Genomic DNA, 27,504 nt, shown 5'->3' on the forward strand with positions numbered 1-27,504 from the left:
CGGTCAGATTATCTTGGCACTTGGAAACTACATGAACAGCAGCAAAAGAGGAGCGGTGTACGGATTCAAGCTGCAAAGTTTAGACTTGGTAAGTTTACTGCTTCTGCTTTTTAAAGCCTTCTACTCAGGGAATGACATTAGCATTAGTACAGGGTAAATGTTGGCTGTAGCAAGTAAAACTTTCAGGTCACCTGCCACAAAATGCAAATTGGTTTTTCTATATTAAAAAATGTACTGTATTTAAGCAATTCTTAAAATAAGATAAACGTTATTGATCCCACACTGGGAAAATCAGCAGCAGCTCAAGATTCAACATGTACAATAGCATTATACTAAATATACACATGCATATAAACACGCACACACACACACACACACACACACACACATATACATATATATATATGTATGTCTTTCAAAGATGGATGAATTGCACAGTGTAAATAAATATACAATAATTGCACAAGAAACAATTAATTAGCAATTACTTAAATAAAATTAAGTTAGGAATAATTAGTGATTAAGGTTATGTATACTATATTCCATATTTCTGCTGTTCAGGTACCACTGACTGTTTACATTTCTGAATTGTTATACAATGATTTCCTAAATGACAGACAAAAAACATGAAGTGGCAGGCCAGGAGAAATGTTCAGTAACCTGCCAAAGTGGCAGGTCAGAAAAAAAAACTCATTCAGACCCTGTTTCTACTTCTTCTTTTCACATGTTTTCTAAAGGCCCTCTTTTATTTACATTTTTATTTGCAGCTACTTGATACCAAGTCGACGGACCGTAAGATGACGTTGTTACACTACATAGCCAATGTGGTAAAGGAGAAATACGCGCAAGTTTCTCTCTTCTACAACGAGCTGCACTATGTGGAGAAGGCTGCAGCAGGTGAGTCGTACAGTGCACATGTGTTGGTTTTAAGTTAATTTGCTGTGCCACGTGTTGTTGTTTGGCTCCTTAAAGTTCAGTGTGGGATTTGCATGTGCACTGATATGTCTGCTCATGTTAACAGTGTCGTTGGACAACGTCCTGCTGGATGTTAAGGAGCTGAACAGAGGCATGGAGCTGACCAAAAGAGAGTACAGCATGCACGGCCACAACACCATGCTCAAAGACTTCATCGCGCATAATGAGAGCAAGCTGAAGAAGTTGCAGGATGACGCTAAGATTGCACAGGTAACGTGAGCACACCTTGCTTTGTAAATGCTTTAGTGCCTTATTATTTTTTAAAACTCTGTTGAAGGTGACAGGGTTTTTTTATGAAGTCACCAAAATGTTTTCTAAGTCTGCTGTCTGTGTTTGAAAGGATGCCTTTGATGAGGCGGTGAAGTTCTTTGGGGAAAACTCCAAAACAACACCGCCCTCCGTCTTCTTCCCTGTGTTTGTGCGATTTGTGAGGGCTTACAGGGTGAGTTGGAAAGTCAAAAAATTACACCTCGCCAGCCAATTTGTTGGAGAAAGAGTTCTCCACTGATATAGTGCACTTGCATTAATTTTGAATCGAACTCATTATGTATCAATATCAATTAAGTAGAACCAGAGATATCGCCACAATTCCCCACATTCTTGTTCCTCGTCAAAACCTGCCGCCTACATTACACACAATGCAACTCGACCATGCTAATAGCCTCAAGCTGAGATGCAGAGATGAGGAGCTATCTACCGAGGTCTGGTAACCTCACCTCTTTCTCTACACCCCAAATATGCAATAGTACTCCTGTAAACAGACTGTGGAGATCCTGTTTAAGTCACAACAGCATGTGTGGGGATACAACGATACGTTTGAAATATGTACAATATGTTACTACATCTGGTGTTATCGCTACAGCACAGCGTTTCCTTGTATACCAACACTCATTTAAAGAGTATATATACATGACCACAGTTTAAGACTTATGTACTACAGTAGCACAGAAACTAGTGAACGTTTTTAAAATAAGTATTTCTTATATCTTGACAACACCACAGCTCTCTTTGGTAAACTGCAGTATTTAAACACTTTGTAACTTTGTTTAAATGTTTATGCATATGTAATCTCCTCAGCAAGCAGAGGAGGACAACGAGCAGAAGAAGAGACAGGAGCAGATTATGATGGAGAAACTTCTCGAACAGGAGGCCATGATGGAGGAAGACCAGAAAGTAAGTCACCCCTCCTCTTTTTTTCCTCATCCACTCTCTCACTCTATACCCTCCCGCCTGCTTTCTAGGGCAGGAGACTACACTGGAATATGACGACCAGAAGGTAAGCCGGTTCCACTTCCTCCCCTTCTGCTTCATCCTCCCTTCCTCCAGACTGCTGATCAAAGGATTAGTTGACTGCCTGCCGGGTGTAGTTACATCTGCTTCTACAGTCGAACACCCTGCTGAGCCACTTCACTCTGACTCAGGATCAGCATTTATACTTCCTAAATGGTTCAATTAACTCACACATTGCACAGATTTACTGAGTAAAGAGATGTGTGGAGCCTGTTTGAGCTAAAATAAATGTAGATTAAAATGTACGCATGACTGAGTAACACTTATTAGATGTTAAAAAATTTCTTGGTGGGTGGGTGTGTGTGTGTGTCGTCCTCAGTCTCCATCTCATAAGAACAAGCGGCAGCAGCAAGAGCTAATCCAGGAACTCAGGAGGAAACAGGTGAAAGACAGCCGCCACGTCTATGAAGGCAAAGATGGAGCAATTGAGGACATCATCACGGGTAACGTTACCTGGGCCTGGTTGCAGTCTCTTGCCACACACACACATATAAAGGGCGCTCTGCATGAAGTTCCCCTCTGATGCTATACATTTAGTCATTAACAAAGGGATTCTAAACCAACTAACACAATGACTTTGGCTCTTTAAAAATTCAGCTTTCAGATGTTTGAGAACCAAAGGTATAACCTAGCAAGTACAAACATGCACTGACAGTCTAGCTAATCCAGTGACGTTCAGCTCAAACATGTCTGATAATCATTGCTTATCTTATCTGCTTTGTCATTGCTTTGTAACACCAGCTGTATGAAGACAGAATATAAATCAATCAGAAGAGAATAGCTACTAGATAGATACTAGAAGTGCGATTAAACTCTCAAAGGGCAGTGGTGGAATTTTTCTAAGCACATTTAATCAAGTACTGTGGTTAAGTTTAGAACATATACTTTATATAGTACATTATATTTTAATTTAATGCTACTTTATAAAAATATATTGCATTTTTACTCCACTACATACATATATCTTAGCTACTACAGCCTGACTAATACACGATTTGTTATGCCGAATATCAATATTGGGGAGTTTAAAAAACAATATGTCGGCTGATATTGGTTATTTTTAAAACATAAAAAGATAACATACACACAATCTTGAGTGGGTTCTCATGAATGTATTTTCTTTTTTTTTAAGTCTTGTGACCAAGTGTAACCTTTTACAGCTGCACTCTCTAGTGGGTAAACTATGTAACGGGGACACTGTTGACGTCAACACTAGTTTGAGCATTTCTGTACAGAAATTACAAGCAATTTAAATTCAGATGTGACAAACATCTGTAACAACATAACTTTACTATATTCTAACAAACAAAGCCAGAAAGAGGGTAATGGTAAAACTAGGCAAGCTTGGAATAATTAAGTTTTTGTCTTCAGTAGAGCTTACCCCCACCTCCCCCCTTGATGCTGTTGTTGGGTATTTGCTTAGTGCTAACAAGTGCTAAACCCCTGTGAGTCTGCTTTCTTATATTGTGTTTGTCTTGTCTTGTCCTGGCTGTTGTTCTTGTTGTTCTCAATGCAGTGCTGAAGACCGTGCCCTTTACCGCCCGCACAGCCAAGCGTGGCTCTCGGTTCTTCTGCGAGCCCGCCCTCAATGACGAGTACCATTACTAAGCTTATAGAACTGTCGCTCTTCTCTAAGGTTGCTGGAACAAAACGTTCTCTTCTTTTATGTCTTTCTCTCCTCCATTCTTGCATGCCTCTTCACACCTTAACCATCACACTCAACTCTCAGACCTGAGACACACACACATGTGCCTGACTGTGTGTGTTTGCTGTGTGTTCACGTGTTTTCTCCCTCCTGAGCATGACTTTGGTATTGGGTTTAACGGTTTTCTCTGCCCACCTGCATGAAGTGTGACACACCCGTTTATCATCATCATTTTATCAACCATGGCAAACCATAATGTCACAGAGGAAACTGTCTCCAAGGTCACACTCGTATCTGTACTGGCAGGAGATGAAAATTGGTGAAAAGTGTACTCATCAAGTGAAAAGTGAAGCTGTGAGCTGCCATCTAGTGGTGACAGATTGAAAACAAACACTGACTTGTGGAATACTTTCGGGTTCATCACTGAATTTATTCTAATTGAATGATACGGTGTGGTCAGTAGCACCTAACATGTTACAGTCCCGTGTTGTGATATACAGTAGTATACGAGCTTCAGTCATCATCTACATGGCAGGTATGACTAACGTCATGATTGTGTAAGTGCCTGTGGCATTATAACTTGCTTTTGTGTCTTTCAATCAGTGTTTTAATTAAAAAATGATTGTTTGTGTGTTCATTGTCAAATATCATTACTGCTGCTCTTACAGCTTCATGCATGCCGATTGCTTTGTCCCTGCCGCTTTCCTACAATGCATCTCTGCTCTATCAGTTAGCTATATGCTGTGCTTGCTCCTGCCGCCTGCTGACTGGTCAACTCTCTGTCACATGACTTTCTGTTATCTGACAGGCTGACTAATCTTCTGCACAATGTCCACATAGAAGTAATCATTTACATTGCAGCAGTCTGTCTGTCTGCTACTAACACGCACTCAGGTTGCTTCACTTGATTTACACCTGCTTTGTGGATATAAAATCAGTGGTAATCAGTGTTTCCCTGGCTGCACACATGCTTTGGTTTGGTTTTTGGTGAAGACGCTTATGAACGCAACAATCCTGCTGTGTCCTGGAACTATATTTACTTATCTCAGTTCACAATTGCTCTGTACTAGAAGTTTGAAACGGGCTCTTCTCTGTCCTGCTGGTAGCCACTCTGCAAAGCAGACTGAGTTTATAACACAGAAGAGGGAAGCTACAGAAGCTTTGATCCTCCATGCCATCCTCCTCCCTGCCAGTTGAACCAGTTAACATTCTCCAGCTCTGTCCCCTCTCACGCCCTTAGCCTTCTCTGGCCTTTTCCCCATGCAGCCTGCTGCCACTTTGCTTTGCAGAGATCTCTTAGCGAACGCCAGTGTGAACATGTTGGGCTGACCTGCTCTGGTCAGCCGCTGCCTCCTCCATTTTTAACCTTCATTTTGTCTTCTCTTCATCTAGCCCTAAAGAAGAATAATATTACTAAATTTCCCAATGTCTACTCGAGGGTAAGGAACTCCTCCAGTAGCACCTCTGTAGTGGTGGATGTGTCCCAAACCTGGCAAGCATCTCTTTATTATCTCCCTTCCTGTTTTACCTTATTTTCATTTAGGGTCTGCTCAGTGTTGACCTACCTCTCCATTTAGGTTCTCCTAATTATTATCTCCTACAGAACAGTAAATGTGATATCTGATGATAAAAAAAATAGTTACTCTTTTGAGTTATTACCCGCCCTTTTTACGGGGAAGATGCACATGCAAGGGGTTTTCTACATTTCTGGGAGAAGCCTACAAGTCAAACCCCTGTGGCCTGTCTCAGTTGTAACACCCAGAGACAGCTGACCCCCAAGGCTTTGTGTGTAGAACTCATGCTGCTTTGAAAGACAGGCTGCCAGCACTCTTGAGCATGTGGGCTCATCAAAACACCTTGACAAGATGACTGACAGCTCTTTTCTTCACCCTCCCCCAACCCCGCCATCCAATCCCCTTTCTTCCCTCTCAGATTTGAGGAATCAGCCTTACAGGCGGGCAGACGCTGTGCGAAGAAGTGTCCGGAGACGCTTTGACGATCAGAACCTGCGGCCGGTGAATAGCGGCGAAGTGGTCATGTGACGAGGGAACACTGAATGTGCTGGGGTGGGGGAAAGATGGTGAGGATGTGTAACGTCAATAGAGGAAAACACAGGATGTTGGACGCAGAGTGAAGGACGATAAGTGAAAAACGGCGAGTGTATTGTAGCGACCATAGAGATGAGTATGTATATATATTACATAAGAATACACGTTATGCCATGTCTGTGGGATAGTAGCAGCATTTCACTATGAAGGACTGGGACATGTATGGGACTGAATTTAAAGTGTCTGAAAGGTTGATTCAGAAACCTTAGACAAGCCAAGTGCCTGAACATAATTTTGAGGGGATGTCACGCCGTCTTCTGTTTGTGTGATGACTGTTTTTAAATACTCCCCACTTCAAGCAATACAACTTGATCTGGCTTTAATTTTAAGATGTGTAATACTGGACTTGCGGTGAGCCTTGAGAGCCACGTGAAGAGATGCTTCCTTGGAAAATGTAGAATGTATGGGATGATTTCCCTTCAGCTGTTTCAAATATTGCATCTGTTTGATAACCGTAGTATTACAGTACATTCCGGTGCTCTTTTCCGTTCCTCTTACCATAGAAATATGCGCTCAACCTGTGCTTTTCAACAAAAAGGGCTGATGATAAGGCACAAAAAAGTTGATCAGGAAATAATTCAAACTCTATATTTGTACTAAAGTAAAAGGATGATGAAGAATGAACAGAAAAGACATAAAAAACAGTAATTCATTTCCAAACAAGAGGCTAATGCGAATTATATAGCCTACATCAGGCCTCTCTAGCCTACAGTGACTTCTCTTTCATAAGTTACTACGCTTAACAGAGCAAGCCTCAAAACTGTACCGTCCATTTTAAATGTTGCATTTCTGTAGCAGCACAGCGATTTCTATGGTTTCAGGGAACAAGTTGAGGCCGACAGGGGGGAAACGAGCCTGTAACACAACATAAAATAAAATTTTCGACAAAATGTAGCAACAGCACAAAAGATGCTGAACCCTACTGGATGATCTCATTCTTAAAACTGGATATAACCTTTTTTTTTTTTTTTTTTTTTACAAATTATAAATTCCAGGTTTACTGTGTCTACTCATTTTATTGTAATTTTAATGTATAGTATTTAACCACTGAAAGGATTCCTTTAAGCTCATGCTTTCATGTAATACGTGTCCATGATCATTAAAAACATGTTCATCATCAAAAACATGCTAAAACACGTTTCCTAAATGTACAGATATTTTGCTACAAACCATGTTTTCTTCTTTTTCTTAATTCACATTACCAGATGGTTAATATTGTACATATTGTTTAAACAAAAGTTTTCATTGCCTTGTGCTATACAACTTGAATGTTATTTTAACTTATAGTTTGTTTCCATTTTTGTATATTTAATGAAGCCAAATGCAGCCAGAATCTACAGTAGTCTCACAGTCATGCAGGAGACTTGTGTCATGCAGGAGACTTGTGGGTGTGTCACAGGTGCGTCAAAGCCAGCTACGAAAACGTGCAACATGTTCTGATTCGCAAGAGTTGGTACATTTGAACAGATTGAAATTCATACACAATGTATCTAATAAAACTAGTTTCTATTAGTTTGACCTGTGATTAGCTGGTTTTGTTGCTTAGTGATGCACCCTCCTGTAATTATCTCCACTGAAGCACATGCTGCCGATCATCTCCTTTTCCTGTCAACTTCACTGTGTGTAATAGCAACATTTCTCTAACTGGATAATACTGGCATGTTTTTTGTTTTTTTTTTACTTTCACCAGAAATGTATTTTAGGCAGTTTGTGCTTATTACAAAATAACAAACTTTTTAAAAAATTAGGTGTTATGAGATTTCCAACGAATATGATCAAATAAACTATTTACATTGAATATAGAACCTTGAGATTTGTTTTCTTTTTTTAAAACGGGTGTAATGGTAGGACAATTGACGAGGGCTTTCAACACATTACATCCTTACTTTGGACAATAACAACACGGAGTCCTATTCAGTTTTTCTGACTACAGCTTCTGGAGGACAAAAGTCAATTGTATGGGGAGAAAAAAACAAATAAATCAATTCATCGATGATATGCAAGACGCTCACCATTTATTGACTTGTCACACGAAGAGCAGTACTTCAATCCTATCTGCAATCTAAGTGTGCAATAAATTCTACCTTTTTCTACTGTGATAGAAAGGTGTTTATCCAACTGTATGGTCATTCTGGAGGCTGCAGTTTGTGGTAGTGTTGAATTTTATTGTTAGACTGAGGTAATATTTAGGCTACCCTTGATATAAATGCGTTCAAGACCTCAGGATAACACAGTACAATTCCGCAGCCTTATATAAGCATCCACAATGATCAATGAGGTTAATCAACACCTTAACAGCTTTTTCAAAAGTAGAACATAATCTTCATGAAATTAGAATTTATTGCAGACTGTTGTATTAGCCTGCACTCGTTTTAGCTAGGTGTCTCCTAAACTTTAGGAAGTAGGCAGAAAACAAGAAAGGTGGTTATAAACGTTGACAGGAAATGCTGTGACGTAAGTAAGAGATGTTAGAACTGACCAAATTACTCCAAATGGCTTGTAGAATACATATTCCGAATACATGTTTACTTTTGAGCCTATATCACAGCGGTGATTCAAAGAAAATGAAATTAAGCACTTGGGCTAATTACTTAAAGAAGGCCCATTTATTTCCTTTTTTTGTTTGACATTTGCAACATAGCAAAATAAGTTTTGAAAAAGTAGCTGCACGTTATGTCAAGTGTACATTCATAATGAGAATAAGCTCGGGGATATGTCTGGCCCTAGCTTCCTGGAAATTTGGCCCCTAAATACAGTTGAATAGCTCTGTCTAAAGCATCCAATTACAGACGCAATCCATTGAAACAGTATTTTATTACATTTCACTACAGTATATCAGTTTTAACAAACGCTCCAATTAAAACCTTGATAGATCATCCCTGGAGATCACAGCTCCAGTTAAGTTGTATCAAATCAAACACGTTTTCATTATCTTTGGACGTGTCCACAGATAAGGAATGTGATGTCCTCAAACCTATTTCATCTCATGCTACTTTTCCAGGTGACAGTCAGTCAGTGTGACATTTAAGATATACTTTTAATTGAATATAAAAAATATTGGCAATGGAAAACATGTACAACTACAATCAACTAAAAAAAAATCTTAAAGCTAACAAAAGCAACAAAAAGACAACCTGACATTTAACAACTGATCAGACAATCCATTTCCTGATATCAAATTAGTCACCAAAATACGTGTGTAAGCTCAGTGTAGCACATTCCCCTAAATACCAGAGAAAGGTGTTATCTCACACAGTCCGCCCAGGGCGGTATGACCAGTAAAGTCAGATGAGCTCGGATGGGGAATGCATGTTTGTAGAAGAGGACAAATACAATAAGGGCAGCACAGGTGTGATCATCAAGGTGCATCCAGCTGTTCCAGTAAAGTTCTTCTCCTTTTCTCCAGCTCTCCTTCACTCAGCTCACTGCCTGACGTATCCCAACCTCCCTGAACACAACACAAGCACACTGTATTGTCATAAACAATGGTGGTATAAAGATAAAAGTGAGATGCATTCTAACAAACAAAAGAGGCCCAAAAATGTGCAGCAGCTGCAGATTAGAGTTGAAGTAATTAAACTAGGATTTGTTCTAAAACATACTTTTAAGTGTTAAATTTGACTACTTAAATCTCCATCAACTTCAAAATCAAGGTAACTTCAACAGCAGTTTGCTGGAATAAAAAAAAAAAATCATATAGTAATCAAGAAAACCAACCTCCTCTTTTGCCGCTTTTCTTTTAGGAGACTTCTGTTTAGAGTCTGAGCGAGATTTCCCCCGAGACTTGTCGTTCTCTTTATCTTTCTCTAGGTCTTTTTCACGCTTTCCATCGCGCTCTCTTCCTTTCTTCTCATTGTCGGAGTCTGGCGATGCCTGGTTGTCATAATCAACCATCAGTGCACATACAAACACATCAGTCAGCAAGGGCTGAACAACTTCGAAAATATATTTATATATAATATGTAGGCCATTTTAATATTTAAAATGGTATTTTGACACACATTTCACCTTGAACAAATATTTCACCTCATGCGATTTTGAAATTGCAGTAGGTCATACTGCAGTTTTCATAAGATTTCATTAATTGTTCCATCCTACATTCAGATTGTACATACACAATAACTGGACTGTAGCATCTTCCTGTACGGTGTACTTACGGACTTGTGACGTCTCTTCTTGCCCTTCTTCTTGTGCTTCTTGGATTTTTTATAGCTTCTTTCTGGTTTTAGAAAATGTCAGTCAATGTCAATAGTGCTGCCCTTCTTCCATTAGATGATAAATAGAACATCTAAGCTTTGATAGCCACTCACCAGATTCTGCACTAGACGAGCGTTCAGAGGGAGATTTGGACTGTGACCTCTTTTTCTTCTTGTGGTACTCATCATCCTCAGACTCTGAGCCCTGTCAAAACATTAAAGTGGAGGAATTCAGAGATTAACGAACCATGATGTGGAGTGTTGAGATATGGGCAAATGGTGTATTTTTGCAGAGTGATTGCTAAATTGTTTGCCCGCAGCTAATTGTCTTGTGTAAGCACAGTGGTGAGGATTACTAACAGATCGAGAGCGGGATCGTTTCCTGTGGTGCTTCTTGGACTTCTTCGAGTGCTTCTTTGTCTTGGAGTGGTGATGTTGGCATTCATGCTGTAAAAACAAATCAAAATACATGCCATGTTAATCATTATCATCTTTGTTATCATGATTGATCAATTCAGCCCGTTCCCGCAGTCAGACACACTCGCCTCTAAGACGTGCATGAAGTCTTTGAATATCCTTTTCCTCTCCGACTCCAGAGTCACATCTTCAAAGGCAGATTCTTTTAAGAATCTCTCTCTGATCTGAAATTGTAAAATGACAATCATCACAAAACATCAAATGACATGACAGTACAATAAAAATATTAAAGGCATGCTAATGTTTATTACTTTTACGAATAATTTAGCAATGATTAGAACCCGTACCCCCTCCCATGTAGTCTCAGGCTCCAGTGGTGGTGTGGCCTGCTTCAGCATGTTTTTAAAGGCTGCTTCTTTCCTTTTCATCTTCCTGGCCTCCTCCTTTTCTCGCTCTCTCTCTCTGGCTTCTGCCTTCTCCAATAACTGCACAGAAAGATGTTGCAAAATGGGTTAATCTGATAAACAAAGATCAAAAATGTGAAAACAACAAGGTGAGTTTTTAAGCCCAAGATCCAAAGACACAGATGTTGGCTTAGCTTTGAAATGTTATCCTGTCAATATACCTTGTCTTAAGGAACTACGCAGGTTTTGTGAATAGCTAGTATGTATGTAGCTCCTGTCCTACATACATACTACATAGGACTTACACTGTTGAAGGCCAGCTTTATGTTTCCTGCATCCAGTGTGGTGGCTCTCTTGTCTGAACTGATGACTGACCCAAAGTCATCAAAGCTAGTGTTGACTTCGACCAGAAAGCCTTTGTCCTGGCAGCATCAGAAGGAACATGCAAGAAGGGAAGCAGGAGATAAACTAAGTTGTGTGACAAAATAATAATAAGAGAGCACAGTGAACAGTTTGTTCCTATGGCACTATGCCAGATATAAATACAATTTTCACCAGAGATATAAACTATCTTACCTTAAGGATATCTTTGATGATCCGCTTTTCATCATGGTAGCGGGCCTTCAAGTCTTCCACATAGAATTTGAACAGATCCAGGGGAGTGGAACCTGCAAAGCAGACGGTAAAGTCAGCAGCAAACAAAACCTTCAACTAAATAATAACAATTAAAAAGGACTGTGTTTTGGGGAAATGTAAAAACTATATAAAACTAAATAATAAAATAAAAGGGGTAAAAAAAAACAACAATGTGATTCATTCAATATTTACATCCTGAGCTGTGTATGCTTTATTTCTGTGTTCATGTCATGTGCTTTTGTCTACGTGTCACATCCACGTGCTTCAGAGCATTCAGCACATGGGGACGTGTGAAGCCACGTGTGCTGTGGCCTGCTGTCCTACCCGGCTGGCCCAGCATGTTGGCAAAGCGGATGTCTGAGCTCAGGGTCGGGTACATCTCCATCCAGGCAGACATGGAGTGAAGTTGACCATGGTCGTGCAGCTCATCCAGGAATTTCTGGAAGGAAACAACAGAATATGAATTCAGGACAGCAACCAGGGTTCATACACATTTAGAACAATGAATCTCCATGACTTTAAGCCAATTTTTAATGACTCAGCAAATAAAAAGAGCAGGCCTGTGTCTGCACATGATTGTAAGAATAATGCGAATTAGCCACCTTTAGCGCCCATAGTACCTAGGAGGCGATTTCATTCTATACAGCATCTGTCATTGATGTGCTTGGTAACAGAGAAGAAAGATGAACTTTTTAGTAGCTGCTGTCCTCGCCTCCATTATTAAATCTAGATTTCCCAATCTATTTTCTAGACAGTTAATGGTGCCAGGTGGACACGAGCCAAACAAACTACCACAGGCAACTGACGTAGACTCAACACACGTGGGAGCGTAGTGTATGTGGCGAAGTCTCAGCACAGCCTTCTCTATTTTATAGGCTAATGACTAATCGATAGATGTCATAAGTGTTTACTGGCCTTAGTCAGGCATGTAAATAGCATAGGACAAAAAAGAAGGAAAATAAACAATACAAGAGTACATAGTGTGGTGCTGTGGGTTGTAACCCAAGAAATTTATAGTTATTGGAATAAAAACTGCATTTCCTCATAGTTTTAGACTATTATCATGACAGTGTTTCAATATATCCTGGCTCTGGCTAAATCTACATCTGTCAACTGCGGAGGCTCTATCCATAACCTGGAGGAGGAACTAGTATAAATGAGTGTATTAGTATATTAAAACAATAAATAAAAAGTATAAATTAATTTAATAGTATAGTGTTAGTATAATGTTAAAATATTAAATATATAATGTTACTATATTCATCATCATTTCATATACTATATAGCTTTCCACTAGTATAATAATAATAATAATAATTCCAGTTAAACAATATAGCAGTTTCTTTTTGTGGGTCGTTTTCAATCATTAAATCCTTGTGCAAGAAAAATGGTCTCTAATGTGTTAATGCTAAGTTTTAACTCATCAGTAATCATAACCATCAATGCAGAACTGCAGACGACGCATCTCTGTCGCTGTTTTTTTAACACTGTAACAAGCTGCACAAGCGGCCACAGAGAGGCCTGACAGTAATATTACAAAGAGTTCGATTTAGATCTGCTCTAATAAGTGCAATTAGATATCCTCTGTTATGAATGTGCGCTTTATAAAAATAAATAAATAATAAATATTGACAAACAATATGTGATTCAGAGCTGTCTCCATGACTTTTACAGGTTTTTTAATGACTGTACAAACCCTGGGCTAAACTTTATACCAACAGAATTTGTCCTTTTTGTGACATGGATTTAAATCATTATCAAACCTTTTTTACACCAACAGAAACAGCTACTATCAGACTGAAGCAATAATTTACTTCTGTAACATGTGAAGCTGGCATTTCTTTCCCTGACATGGTGACTTCAAATTTCTTATGTGTTTTGAGATTCCCCTCCATTCCCTCTCACCTGGAAGGCCTCTCGGTTCTTGCGTTGCCGTCTCCTCTCCCTGAGAAGAGTCTTCTGTTTCTCTTCCTCCTCCTCCTTTTCTAGCGCCCGGATGTGCTCCTCAAAACAAATGAGGGCATCCTCTTTGTCCATATCTGTGAGCGGACGATAACACCAAGGAGAAGAGGGAGAACTCATATAGTTAATAGTTATATTATGTCATAATAGTTTACAAATATTCACATAGAACCACGTGAACCTAAAGTGAGGTAGAAACTTTGTCTTCTCGCTTCTGCCATTGGTTTCAAACTAAATTAGTAGATGTGAATTTCTGCTCTCATACTCTGCAGCTCCTCATCCTCTGCAAAGGTAGGGTTGTCTAGCAGGTACTGCTGGGCCTCAGACCAGGTGGTGCGGTATGTGACGTTGGCCATGTTGTCCAAAATGTTCTTCAGAGCTTCCCAGTTCCGCTTTCTTAGTTGCTTGGCTTGCTCCTGGAAACAGTTTGTGGAGGAAACCAGTTAATTGTGTCAATTGTGTTAATAGTGGCAGATGAAGACCGACAGTTGAATGATTTTACACCATTATTATAATACATGCAGACTGGAAATCTCAAAGACTCAAAGGGAGATTTTGGTTAACCTTAAAACAGAGCCTTACCTTTTCTTTCTTAGCAAGGTAGAACAATACATCTTCATAGATCTCCAGTCTGTCTCTCTCTGGTACACAGCTCCACACCTCAAGCTCACCAAACATCTGTTCTGCTTTCCTGGATTGCAAGTACGCACATAGTCATTTAGGGTTTATTCACACAATAACCCACATGAGGGCAGCATTTCATAGGCCAAATTTACCTTCAACACATCGGCTAGTGCAAGCCATCATGTTCACAGTTGTGTAGAGTTAATAAAAAACTCATAACATGTTAATGAAAAATGGAAAAAGTACAGATGAACTCCTTAGGACATAGAGCTGTCTTTCCTGACATGCACTGAAAATATATAATTTTCTTGACGGCTGTTCCAAACTTGAAGCTCAGAAGAGTCAGAAGTGGAAGGGGCGGTTGAGTGTAGTGAAATTAGGTATTAAACTTAAGGACACACACACACACACACACACACACACACACACACAGCCCCTCTATCCAATCCAACCTGTTGTCAGCTATCCCAGATTACAGCCCCAGTCACAACAACTCCAGTGCCAACTCAACTCTGAAACTGGCTCTTTGTCAAGGTCACCAGTCGATCCGTCCGTCCCAATGACTTTCACCCAGATGCCAAACCAAAGCGTGCTGGTGGTGAACTGGATGTCACACGCAATGATGTCACATGCAAGACCACGGATAATTTCCAATGCATAACACCTTGAACCCTGAACAACCTCAATTGGTACACAGACTAGACTAGTAACATCTCTGTTGCATTTATGTGTAAGAAACTCATTGAAAACAGTGAGAAAGAATATAAAACAGAATAGAAAGTGTGTGAATTAGATCCAAATCCAAAATGTCATGTGCATCTTCTCCCTAACATCAAAACACCAACAAATCACAACGTTGCTTAAGTCTGTTCACTCACAAAATTGTGATCTAGCAACATTATGTCGTGGCAAACACAATTAAGCAACATCAATGTGACAAGGGCAACAACAGTTTGAAGCAGTTCAAGTGGAAGCTTTTGCTATAACTACACGATAGCGTGCACAAGCCATTGATGACCTTTCACTGATCCCATCTGCATAATCATATTGACAATTCAGGGAACCACAAATCGATACATGAAGAAAAAAAACAACCTTTATTGTGAGATCACTGCAGCTCTTACTTGTATCTGGTGGTTGATGTCATCTTCTCGTGGTTCTCCAAGAACCTCTGAAAGGTCTCTTTAGACTCCTTGTATTTAATTCTAGCCTCCTCTTTTTCTTCCTTCTCTGTTTGGACTTTGTAGGCATTGAACGCCTGTTTCTTCTCACTCAGTTTAGGAAGTGCGCTGTGTGACAAAAAAGTGAGAGTTTGGAGGTCAGATGGGCATTCTTCTCACCTGTTACTGTAAATAAATAAACTGATCCCAGGAGAAAAGTGTACCTGTAGCGGGGATCATTGATAATCATTTTCATAGCCTGTTCCCAAGAGGAGTTTGAGGACACACCCTGAAATATGGAGAATTAAATTCAATAATGATCAGTAATTTCAACATATTCAAACAAGCGATCAAAGAAAATTGATTGTTCTATTGCTCTTTGTTAGAAAAAGCATGTGAGACAGGAAGAGGAACCATGAGCTGTGCTGCTTTGACTCCTAGAAGTCCACACATTTTCTTTATTACTAATTGATGCCAGGTTAAGGAGTGTGGAGTGGCAATAATTCAAAGAAGTGCTACTGAGGACTTATGTAAGTGCCCTTTCTGCCACTTGCCTCTCCCTGGGAATGATTCCTTCATCCATTATGAACCGATTCCACCACATGGCTCTGTCTTGTCAGTTGTCACAGTTATTCTAACTCACTGAGGCGTGCCGCTTTCTCTCACTGTCTTAATCCCAGCCAGCCCCATGCCTTTGATCCAATAAAGCTAATCATAAAGACAGAGCCATTAAGATCTTGCAGGAAATGGCAAGCAATCTCAGAGGAGAGCTTTGTGCACAAAATTAAAAAGAGCCTAAATATAGCAGCATTCAAGGTGGGTGGTGCTCTGAGGCCTCGCAACTGAACACACAGCACATCCACAGCAACAGGAGGTGAAGCTTAACAATCGTGCAAAGACCTCCCAGTGGCTCATGGGGAGGGACAGGGATTAGATCCAGATCAAAATGCAAATGATGTGCTGGTAAACACACCTGGCATTAGGAGGCATAATGAGACTGGCGTGGTACAATTAACCTTAAAAACATGTATAATGGTGTACAACTCAATCTTAGAAACACTTGTTAGAGTTACTTAGATGAAAACATTAGGCTCTGAGTTCTGTCAACCATACCAAAGCTTATTTGTGTAAACTGCTGTTTCTACAGCTTGCAGTCCACATTGTTTGATCAAAGCAGCCTCATATAATAAGAAAATGGAACACTTGCAGTAAAGCACTACTTACTGACAGGGTTAACATGACTGTCTCATGATTATTATTAATTAACTAACTAATTATTATCAACTAAAATGTATTGAACAGACAGTACTTAAATAACTTTAAATAACTAATTACTCATTTACTAACAAAAAAAGCAAGCACATAATCAACCGCAAACTACAGCCACCTTGATGGCGAATTGTTGGGACTGAATCCTTCAATATTGCATTGCAAACTGAGTTCTTCTCCAAGTGATGAGGCTGTCAGCCCTACAGTCTTTATGGCTGTGATGGCTTCTTTTAAAACCTTTTTAGACTGACCAACCAATATACAGAATTAAGTATTCATGGTGCTGGTCACAGCTAAAAGCACATTAATGGATACTAATGTAAGTCTAGGAAGACGCTGATACAAGCAGAGTGAATTCCTTTTTATATTTGACCAACTAAATGTCAAGTGACATGAACATGCACTACAGGCTGGCAGAGACAACACACCCTTCTCCATTCTCCTACAGCGTGTGGCCTCTGGTTCTTCTATGCGTTAACCCCATTTGGCAGCCTGACTCACCTTCTCCTTCAGCAGTTCTTTGAAGGCCTGCTTGGCCTCCTCTTTCGTGTTCCATTTGTACACTTTCTTTTGAAGTTCTGGTCGTTCTTCCTTTGTGACTTCAATACTGAGGGCAAAAGATGATGTTATTCGATTAGCTTAGCTGTGTTTGGATGAAGCATTTTGAACATTGAGAGTTTATGGCCGTGATACATTAAATTAATTAATTAAACACATGAATAGATCTCTTCATCCATGAATACATTAAGCTGAAAGGGTGCTGTGTACATAAACTCAGTGTCATTACGTTTTGACTTGATGTATATGGTGGTGTATATCCGAGTAATCGAGACAGTACTCATCTCTTTATCAGACATAACAGTTTACCTGGCTGTGGCCTCTGTGGGGGCTGAGCTCTCAGAGGAAGCCACAGGTGCATCTGCAGACTTGACCTCAGCTGTGTGATGCACTGCCGCCTGAGACAGGTGTTCCTCTGAGACTGCTGTTGCAGTTTCCGCCTCCATTACGGTTGCCATAGTGGCTGTATTATCTGCTTGCACTGCAGGAGCTGCTGCGGTGCCAGGAGGCACTGCCTCTGTCGTTCTGAAATCAGACCATGACAAGTCAAACCACACCACATGAATGGAAGAATACTGGGACAATGTAGCTGACCGAGACATAAAGAGTGATATCTATATAGAATAAATCATAACATAAAAAAAGGTTTGCGTCATGGAGGAATAAATACATTTTAATAAAATAAATTTTAATTGTTGTTAATAATACGTAGTGGAGCAGTGAAGCTCTTACCCATTCTCCTCTGCTTTGATCATAGCTGAAATAGACAAAAGGACATAGCTATTAGGGTACTTATTTTCATTTCCTGCATATAACACTGAAGAGATAAATGTACTGCAGGAGCCATCATGTGCTCCTGTATTTGTGTTTGTACATAAATGATGCCCAAACACCCTCTAATGCATGATGTTTCGTCAAACAGGCCAGCGGCCTGCCATTCATCATGCAGTTAAAGGCTCATCCACTGAGAGCAGCAAGTATGGAACATGAGTGTCTTTCTCACAACGGGTTTGACATCATCACACAGCAGTTTGTTACCTTCAAGATCCTCCAGCTCTTTGGGTTTGGTCCATCTGGACTCCTTCGTCTGAGAGTTGTAATAGTAAGGCTTCCCTGTGTCTGACTTGTACTCCTTCCAAGGGCATTTAGACAGCATTTGCTAAGAAGAAAAAGGTGTAAAACACAGAAAGGAAAGTATTTCAGTTGTGATACACTGGATAAAGATAAGTCATGTGATGTTAGGATCCATTTGAAAATAATTATTGTATAACTCTCTCTCTATGACATGAATGAGACTTTTCATATATGCACTATACTGAAAAAGGACAGTAAACAAAAAACAGTTAGTCAACTTTGGCTAAATCTGGCACATTTACAATTTTATTAAATTTGCATACCTTCCCTGATAAAAACTATGTGTAAAACAGGGTAGATGTTCTGCTGAATCATAGCAGAAAAGGTCTGTACCTCTGCAGGAGATTTGAGTTCATCCGGTTTCTCCCAAGTGGACTGCTTGGTCTCTGTATTGTAGTAATAGGTTTTCCCATCCAGTGATTTGTGTTCTGTCCACAGGGATTTCTAAGGAAGACCAAACAACAGATAAATCAACTGTTTCAGTCTTAAAAAAAGAAAGAGAGCAAGAAACCACATATGCATTTATTTATTTAGCTGACGCTTTTATCCAAACCGACTTACAATTGCTATACATGTCAGAGGTCGCACACCTCTGGAGCAAGTGTCTTGCTCAGGGACACAATGGTGGATGGGTCACAGAGGGCTTAACTATGGTTTTATTTATAATTATTTTAGAGTTTCTCGTTAATATTGTCAAGTCTTTCACATTCATCTTTTAATGTTTAATTTGCACAAACCTTCTTTGGCTGTTCATCCTGTGGAGATCCATTTGTGGTACTCTGCAGGGAAAAGGGCACAAATGAAACTTTGACAGACCACAGTTATTGAGAAGACAGAAGACAAAATACTGGTGAGAACGATGAGAACTCAAAATTGCCAAAACGTACACTTGCTATTACTGCATATGAAGAAAATTGATGTTATACTTACAGCTGTTCCAGGTGCAGCAGCTGTGAGGATAAAGACACAAATCAGTCAGACGCTGCACTTCTAATAAATACAAAATGTGCAAAAAGTATGATTTGTAAGTAAAGTAATAGATTAAGCATCTTACTTGTGGTGTCAACACCAGGCTGTGGAAATGACAATTTTGTTAGTGGATAACCTTCCCAAGAAACACTCACAAATCTCTAAGTATATATCAGCACACGTCTCTAGCACTGAATGAATTCAGCTGGGAACATAGACTCATCATTCACAATACACAGTAACTGACATAGCTTTCCTAATTAGTACAAATGTCCACACCCTCGAGATGCAAAAATATACTTCTGAAACTTAGTCTGCTCTGCTTAAGTGGATGTCTTTTGAGCTCTAAAACTGCCTGGATGCTGTCACAATAAATGTATCAAATTGCTAATTTGCATAACTTGCTTGCTACTAAGTAAAAAAGAAAAATTAACAGAACATCAGCAGTGGAGGGCTCATGTGTTTCATTACGTTTACAGTGATTCACAGCTAAACCAAAGCCAAAACAAAAAAGTGACAATATTTTTGACACATACTGCACGCAGGTGTTCATTTTAATCAGACACTGTATTTAATTAGGTTTTTCAGCAGTTTCATTTCAATGTGTGGTTTAGATTTTTTAAACAGTGTTACTTGGCTGTGCAAATGCTTCATTTAGCATTTCACAGAGTGCAGTGTATTTTTAAGCAGTGTGAAGCAGAGCACTGATGAAAAAGTAGTGAAGAGAGTTACCGGCCCCGTTGGTTGTACAGCCGCAGCTGGCATGCGAGGGGGCATCATCATCCCTGGCATCATAGGTGGCATCATGCCTGGCATCTAATAAAAGAAACATCATGAAATATTCATCTGGCATTTCAATACCACCTAGCGCACGCAGAAGTATTACGACAGTGTGAGTCAGGGTGTTGGATGTCTGTGTGGAAGGCTGCTTGCAGCTGGAGGGGAGAAGGTGAAACTTAGTCTGCTCTGCTTATTTAACAGTGTGATGCCACAGCTTGCGATCTGTGAAGCAGCAACACACCAAACTACATTGTCTCCACCTTTCCAGACTTGTGTTGCTGGCACCTTCCAACAGTCCCCAATATCACACCTATTTATATGCATGACGGGGCCATACGTGCTTGCTAAATGTGATCCATTTTTGCATGAAAAGATAAATACATGGCGACCACAGCAGTATTCAGGTAACCAATGGCAGAGGTTCGAAATGATCAACAAGCAATCTTCTTCAGCTAAGTGCAGGGTTTCTACGGGTTTCACCTAGTCAAATTTTTTGAAGACCTTTTAAAGACCACTATGAATGAAATTTCACATCATCAAAAAAAGAAAATTACAAAGGAAATACAGTCACAAAATTACTTGCAGGGTAAATAAATGTATTCAAATTAGGGATGGGTGATTGCATTGGACGATGTCAACAATGAAACACCGGGATGGACAATGACATTGATAAGCTATGTAATTTACAAGCTGGCATTAGGTGCACCTGCTGCCATAAAAAAGGATCAAGGGTGGAAATATCCAGAAAAATTTCGAGTTCTGTGTCTTTTCTGTGACTTTCTAAAACATAACCTACTGCTAATGGAGAAACTCAGGGGAGCAGACAGGGAGACAGAGAGGCAGGGAATGCCGGTGTATTGGCAGTGAGAGACAGAGGTAAAAGTGTGTGTGTGAGTGAGTGCAGGGAGAGGTTGTGGCAGGTGCAAAGCAGGTACATTTACAAATAATAAAAAATAATGTCCATGGAGATTAAAACATGCTTTCACAGGGCGGTATAATGTAAAAAATTAAGATGGCATTTTTGTGTTGCGGGTTTAGGTGGTCATCCCCCACGAACATTTTTATGTTTTCCAATAAATAAACAATCATAATCTTGTAATAAGTAGGAAAATCTAGAAAAGATTTTGAATAAACTACACCCAAAAGCTAAACTTGCTAAATAAGTATACAGGGTTTGAATTATAACCATTACATCTGGGAAAATTCATGTAATTAGTTTTGATGCTGGCGCAGCACCAAGCTGTGTTGAGCCTCACCACGTTAATGGCTGGAAAATCCTGTTAATATGACCTCAGAATCATTACAGGATTGTTCATGTTTGCCTTTTGTGTCTTAATTTACTGCTTTATACATTTGTAGAAATTAACATAAAAATAGGCAACATGAGAACCACCTCCCTTCTGTATAATTACAAGCATTTCATTTGTACATCAAAATCCAAAAGAATAATCTCCTTATTAGCTTAAAAGGACTAGTTTGCATCCCTAATTTGCTTTAACATTACTAATCTCAGCCCCTCCGTGGTCAAATTATTAATTATGAGACCTAGAACACAAACGTCTGCGAATTTAAGACTTTTTAAGACCCCGCGAAAACCCATTAAGTGGGATCTTTATAGTGGACTCTGAGCGCTATATGAATAGCTATTCTCTCCAAGGATATATTTCAATGTTTAGCATGTTAGCATCTGTACAGAAGTACAAAACAGGGACATTAACAATAATGTTTCTCATTACCTACACATAACTGAGTTGAGGGGAAAACTTCAGTTTATTTAAAGTTTGGTTTTACTCTGAGTTATGGCAGTGGTTCTCAAACTAGAGGGCGGGGCCCCCTGGCGGGCCGTAGAGCCACTTCAGGGAGGTTGTGGATGTTGAGCGAACCTGAATACGATTCATGTGGTGACATAAACAAAGTGCTCTGATGCTAACAAGGCTATTTTGCTAACCTAAATCTTGTTTATTTCAATCGCTTGTATTGTTAATAACTGATAAAAATGAAATCCACTTTTGCCAGGGTAGGTGGGGGAACTTTTTGGATTATAAAGGGGGGCGTGACAGAAAAAGTTTGACTTATGTTGACACTGTACTACTGTGTTTCTAAAATCTCCAAACAGCAACATTTATTCTTTCAGTAAAGCAGTACATCAACCTAAAGCACCATAAACTCCAAAGCAGCACCAAGTGTCTCTCTTTATTAAAGTTATAAAATCTACCATCTAGCTTTTCACTTATCTGTTATGGGACGTGTTAAACGGTAAGTCTAAGTCATCCAAGTATGAAGAGCAGCAGAAACACAAGCCACCAAGTTGTAGAACTAACAAGTCCAACAAAATAAAGGCAACCCGACAAGCTTCCCACAAGGCTCACCTGTCCCATTGGTGGTGCTCCCATTGGTGGCATTATACCAGGGGGAATTATACCAGGTGGCATTGGAGTCATGCTGGGTGGTCGTTGTCCCATAGGGGGCATTCCGATGGGAGGAAAATGAGGCGGTATTCCTGGTGGTCCCATCTAGACAAATGAAGAAGGAAAAATGATACATGAGATTTAATTAAACATTAATGAAGACTGTTAATATTACCACTCTAAGTATAGCCCTGTATGACGACTGAAAACAAGAGGTGAAAAGCTAATTGTCATAAATATATCTGTCACTGACTTACAAATGGGGGAGGAATCCCTGAGGGCGGTACACCTGGATAAGGTGGTGCTTGGCTCGGGCCATTATTAGCCTCCGATGAAGACTGTCATGAATAAGAAACACCGCAAAGAGTTAGTAAACTCACAAAAGCCAGTGGTGTGATACGTAGTTAGCAGCGTGCTTAGTTCAATAAAGCCACCATCATGGTTAGGGCTGGACGATTAAACAATAACAATAATTATTGCAATATAATTTTCTTCGATTTAAATATAACAAATGTTGAATTTAATTCATTCGAATCACAAAGGAATCAGCAATTCATTTTTGTATCAAGATATTTATTTTCTTGAGGAAAAAGGACTGAAATTTCACTATTAATTTTACTCATGCATATTTTTATGTTGCAAAAAAGATTTTATCATCTTTCATCTAGCACAATTGTTTTCAATGTTTTGTGAAATGATGCACTGTTTGGCAAGTTCTGACCATACAGAATAGTTAAAAACCACAATTAACCATCTTGTTACTTCAACTTTCACTCAGGAGCAAAAATCTGCCTTCAAACTTGAAAGAAATAAAGATTTCACATTTATCATGGTAATTATTGATATCGACTAAAATAAATTTTTTTTATCATGATAACATTTTTCTCACTACAATATTACAAGTAATACTTTAATCAAAATAAAATGTTAAAAAACGTTTTATACTGACATGAACAACAACAAACAAACTAAATCTCATCAAAGGATGAGAATAGACTAAATGATACTTTCACACCCCGTGACCCTGTACGCAGGATAAGTGGTTGATGATGGATGGATACTTTCACATTCAGTTATCAAATGTTCAAAAAAATAGCCAACGAACATGTCAGAGTTTAAACATGTAGTATCGTTCCACAGTATTTATAAAACAGAAGGTGGGAAAAAATATAGGAAACACCTCTTAGTATAAGGCAGTACAATATAACAGCACCAAAAACTACAGCCTCCAAAATCACCATAAAGTGAAATCAACAGCTCAAAACAATTTCAACATAATCAGAACATTACAATCTTCATGGGGATTTATAACAGGCTGTTATATTTGCCTGCACTCGTTTTGCATCTATATGGAAGTAGGTTGACGGCGAAAGATTTGAGAGAGCTGAGAACAAACTCTGACCGCTACTCAGTCCGCACAATTGGAGAATTAGATTTGAGCGTGGTTGCACACGGTCCTTCCCAAATCTCTTAAGTTTCTCCAGTTGTTCTGGCAGCTTCTGAGCACTTGAGATCGCAAACGTTTGCCTGCCAACCATTTTTGAATCGCAGGCTGCAACAGGACACACCCACATCCAGACGTCAGCACAAGGAACAAAAGTCAGCTTGTGAATATATTATTTTGTCTACAATTTCAACTATGGGCGTTGCTCATTAGATTTCTGAGTGCAGCAGTCCTTAAGTAGTAACAATTCATTAAATCTGTTACAATTATTCATAAAATTGGAAAGAGAAATAAAACCCTACACCTGGTTGTGAAAATTACACTAGAAATAGAGGTTAACGTGAAGCTAACACGGCCACTATTATATAAAGCAAGTAACTACTTTTAACTTCATTTAATTCAACCTTACTAAAAAAAACTATATTACTAAAAACTATAAAAACTAAAAACTACTCAATATCAACAGATTTAAATGTATGATAACTAGACAATACTGACACCAAATGCTGCTCTTTGACTATCTGGTGGTTGAAAGTCATTGTATTTATTTTGAAAGTAGAAGGAGGGATCTAACAGGATGACTATCCACTCCAGGTCAGTAGGTTGAGTTTCAAACTGTCAAGAGTGAGCTGACTCAAATTCAGTTAAACAACTTCTCCTGCATGCTCAAATCATCTGTGAACTTAACAAGTCCAATTCTCCTCCTTTTTGTGTTCTCTCAAATCTTTTGTAGCCAATACTTCCACACACCTAGACTGTAATAGACTAAATTACATGCTCCACATTTCGTTACATATAAGCAAACAGTAACATTACATTTGTTTTCAAAATTAAAAACACCCCAAACGTTAATTAAGTCTGGCTGACCTAACTAAAATTTGCGTTAAGTTAATTCACTTGTCAACAGTCCTACTGAAATGTTACATTATTTAACGTTAAGCTAATATTGCTGAGGACTCCATTCACTTAAGTTTGTGACTGAGTAACATTAACGGTTAACGTTACCAGAAAACTAACGTTACATAAATTACCAACTTAATAGCTAACTTAGCTATAATCTTAACGTTAGCTGTGTCTGACAGTCTGTCAAATACAAAGTAGTCTTCTGCTGGAGAGACTCTCCAGCAGAAGACTACTTTGTATTTGTCCATGTTAAGTGACTTTAATTCTCAGAAATCTCATCTTTGCACCTGAGTAATGCCAACTTCCTAGGTATCTGTAAAATGCTGTTCGTAATGAATGACTACAGACTCTGTCTAAACCCTGGTAAAGAATAATGGTTTTCGGAAAGCTAACGTCAGAGTTTAGCTAGTTAGCTAACTATTATGCCAGCTAAAAAGGTCTTTTGACAATTTTTAAGTGTGGCTGTTTATATGTCGTTACATGTATTAACTATTGTTACGTGTAACCAAAGCAAACTGCCTGTTAGTGGTCTCTACTTTTATTTCGTGCTAAACATCAGATCCAGGACATAGTCTGTACCATGACGATATGTGTGTGTGCCGCTATCTTAGCTCAATGCTAACACGACGTGCTAACCTGTGATGTTCTAGGGCGTGAAACATTATTATAGCGTCGTGGAGACGCAGAGCCGGCAACTAACTAAACGCCAAACAAGTACACGTACACTTTTGACAGTTATTAGCTTTTACTTTACTGCAAATAATATATTCTTTTGAATGGTTGTACTCACCATGTTGGCGAGAGGGTATGAACCTCTAAGAATCTCGAGCACCTCTCAACAACGAGCAACACGATTGGTTCAACTCCCGCCGAGTACAGAGAGGTCAAAGGTTAAGCTTCTGTAGCGTCATTCTGCGTTAGCAATGTGCAGAAATGCGCAATAACAGAGGTAACATAATATACTAACATATTAATATACAACTGTGAACATTCATATGCAACACCTGCTGGAAGGAAATGTGGACTTTCACACAAATATATGTTGGTAAATAAAGTCAGGGAAATTTCCTTAAAGATTTTGCATCGTTTCTACCCTGTAAAATCCTTTCATATGAAGTTTAAAAAAATATTGACATTATGTGTTCCTCTTGTGTGAGAAACTGTAGCCCATTTATTCTGGCATTGTACTTACACCAAGAAAATGTGGAAAGAGTTATGTAGATTTGTAACTGATACTATTTACTGTGATGTTGGACTACTGTATGAAAATGTCATTTTTGTATTTATGAACATTGAGTGTAATTTTAAAGATAAATACTTGATAAATCTTGTAATAATTTTTGCTAAGGAATATATCCACAAGGGTAAATTTTCATTCATATTCATTAAGGGACATTAACAATAATGTTTCTCATTACCTACACATGACTGCAAATCCAATATTCATTGAAAGAAATTAAATTATATATTGGAACGATAAAATCATCCCAAAACAAGAAATGAAAACAGTGAAGCTCTGCACTTTACATAATATATTTGTAGAATTATTACCGCTGTTTCTTTTTTTCCTTTCCTTTTATTATTATTTCTTTATTTGTGTGTATACTTTGTCTTTTCCTTACTATGTTTATATTCCCCTGGCAAGATCTCCATTTTGTACCTATATGTTCTATTGAAGCCATAAAGTTTATAATTAAAAAGAAACAGGCATCAATTTATATGCAACACATGAGTCATCTCCACAAAAAATGAGCAAACTCCATCTGTTGAAGAAAAGTGTGAGATGGAAAAAAGCCAGTAAGTGGACCTTAAGTTAAGTTTTTAAGTTTTTTTTAATTTAGTCCATCCTGGAAAACAGGAAGACAAACTAATTACTGATGCACTAATAAAATCAAATGCAAAATTAAATGCTGCCATTAAAATAAGTTGAAATGTTTTATAATAAAATATGATAATGAAATGTAATACGTATTTTAAACTCAATTAAATCTAATTAATTTTTTATTGTCATTAACACAATATGCAGGCACATATGTAACGAAATAAAGGTTAGTGGCTTCCACAAAACAGCGCAGGTTGGGGGTTAATAAATAATGATGAAAATTAATGAATAAGAATCTAAACAAACAGCTGGACAAAAAACATACAGTTTACATACAGAACATGATTGTAGTCTGGTTGATGACTGTACTGTACAAGAGGTTAGAAAAGAACATTGGGTTAGACCTACATATTACATAAGTAGTACACATTGGCAATGTACTGTAGACCTTTGTACAGGAATGGCTTTATGTACATCTATTGCTGATAAATTCATCAACATGTGCGGATGGCTTACGTACGGAGTGCATAGGCTAGTACTTTCCTATCACAGCAGTTTACTTACAGTGACTGAAGGGATTAATTGTTTAAAATGGCGGATACTATAAATAACTGGGAAATTATGTTAAATGGTATTTTTTAAATGCCTTTGTGACCTTATTACATTCTGTGTAATGTTATGTTCTTTGCAAACCTCACCCTGAACTTACATGTTCATGATACCGAATTATTTGCTAAAGAGGTTTACAGTGATTTTCTCCAGTTATTTTAGACATTGAAACAAGTGCCCATTTCATAAGC

General features: G+C 38.7%; 2 protein-coding genes across 11 annotated transcripts in view; one reads left to right on the forward strand and one right to left on the reverse strand.

The window, feature by feature from the left end:
* Window positions 1-7,820, forward strand: part of fmnl2a (formin-like 2a) — a 60,217-nt gene extending 52,397 nt beyond the window's left edge. For 2 of the 9 annotated variants that reach the window (XM_046055097.1, XM_046055098.1), the window contains 7 exons: window positions 8-88; window positions 768-897; window positions 1,022-1,185; window positions 1,316-1,417; window positions 2,053-2,148; window positions 2,585-2,708; window positions 5,303-7,820. In XM_046055097.1, the coding sequence (XP_045911053.1) occupies window positions 8-88; window positions 768-897; window positions 1,022-1,185; window positions 1,316-1,417; window positions 2,053-2,148; window positions 2,585-2,708; window positions 5,303-5,487 (882 nt within the window). In that variant the 3' untranslated portion in view covers window positions 5,488-7,820. Of the gene's footprint in view, window positions 1-7; window positions 89-767; window positions 898-1,021; window positions 1,186-1,315; window positions 1,418-2,052; window positions 2,149-2,584; window positions 2,709-3,781; window positions 4,544-5,302 lie in introns of those variants that run through there. The other 7 variants (XM_046055099.1, XM_046055105.1, XM_046055102.1 and 4 more) reach the window with 5 other exon arrangements.
* Window positions 7,821-8,813: 993 nt separating this feature from the next.
* On the reverse strand, window positions 8,814-25,762 carry prpf40a (PRP40 pre-mRNA processing factor 40 homolog A). 2 transcript variants are annotated; one of them, XM_046055107.1, is made up of 27 exons: window positions 25,673-25,747; window positions 22,793-22,873; window positions 22,497-22,640; window positions 20,080-20,163; window positions 19,433-19,451; window positions 19,309-19,328; window positions 19,116-19,157; window positions 18,712-18,822; window positions 18,283-18,403; window positions 17,977-18,001; window positions 17,554-17,769; window positions 17,188-17,293; window positions 15,642-15,706; window positions 15,382-15,546; window positions 14,216-14,324; window positions 13,899-14,049; window positions 13,577-13,710; window positions 11,996-12,110; window positions 11,612-11,703; window positions 11,341-11,457; window positions 10,979-11,116; window positions 10,760-10,855; window positions 10,575-10,661; window positions 10,329-10,419; window positions 10,176-10,237; window positions 9,736-9,891; window positions 8,814-9,466 (listed from the first exon to the last, which is right to left on the reverse strand). In XM_046055107.1, the coding sequence occupies exons 1-27, from the start codon at window positions 25,673-25,675 to the stop codon at window positions 9,377-9,379; spliced, it is 2,640 nt and encodes an 879-aa protein (XP_045911063.1). In that variant the 5' UTR covers window positions 25,676-25,747; the 3' UTR covers window positions 8,814-9,376. The 2 variants fall into 2 exon arrangements, with proteins under 2 accessions (XP_045911063.1, XP_045911064.1); XM_046055108.1 differs by lacking the exon at window positions 22,793-22,873 and having other exon boundaries at window positions 25,673-25,762.
* Window positions 25,763-27,504: the final 1,742 nt, after the last annotated feature.

The sequence above is a fragment of the Micropterus dolomieu genome, linkage group LG07, assembly GCF_021292245.1.
Source record: "Micropterus dolomieu isolate WLL.071019.BEF.003 ecotype Adirondacks linkage group LG07, ASM2129224v1, whole genome shotgun sequence".
Classification (NCBI taxonomy): domain Eukaryota; kingdom Metazoa; phylum Chordata; class Actinopteri; order Centrarchiformes; family Centrarchidae; genus Micropterus; species Micropterus dolomieu.

What these genes read in the sequence shown, in the direction of transcription:
- prpf40a (XM_046055107.1), bottom strand. An exon ending in GAGCACCACCAATGGGACAG is followed by an intron (nt 20,164 to 22,496) that starts GTGAGCCTTGTG and finishes TTCTTTTATTAG; the next exon opens with ATGCCAGGCATGATGCCACC. An exon ending in AAGAACTGCTGAAGGAGAAG is followed by an intron (nt 15,707 to 17,187) that starts GTGAGTCAGGCT and finishes TCCATATTTCAG; the next exon opens with GGTGTGTCCTCAAACTCCTC.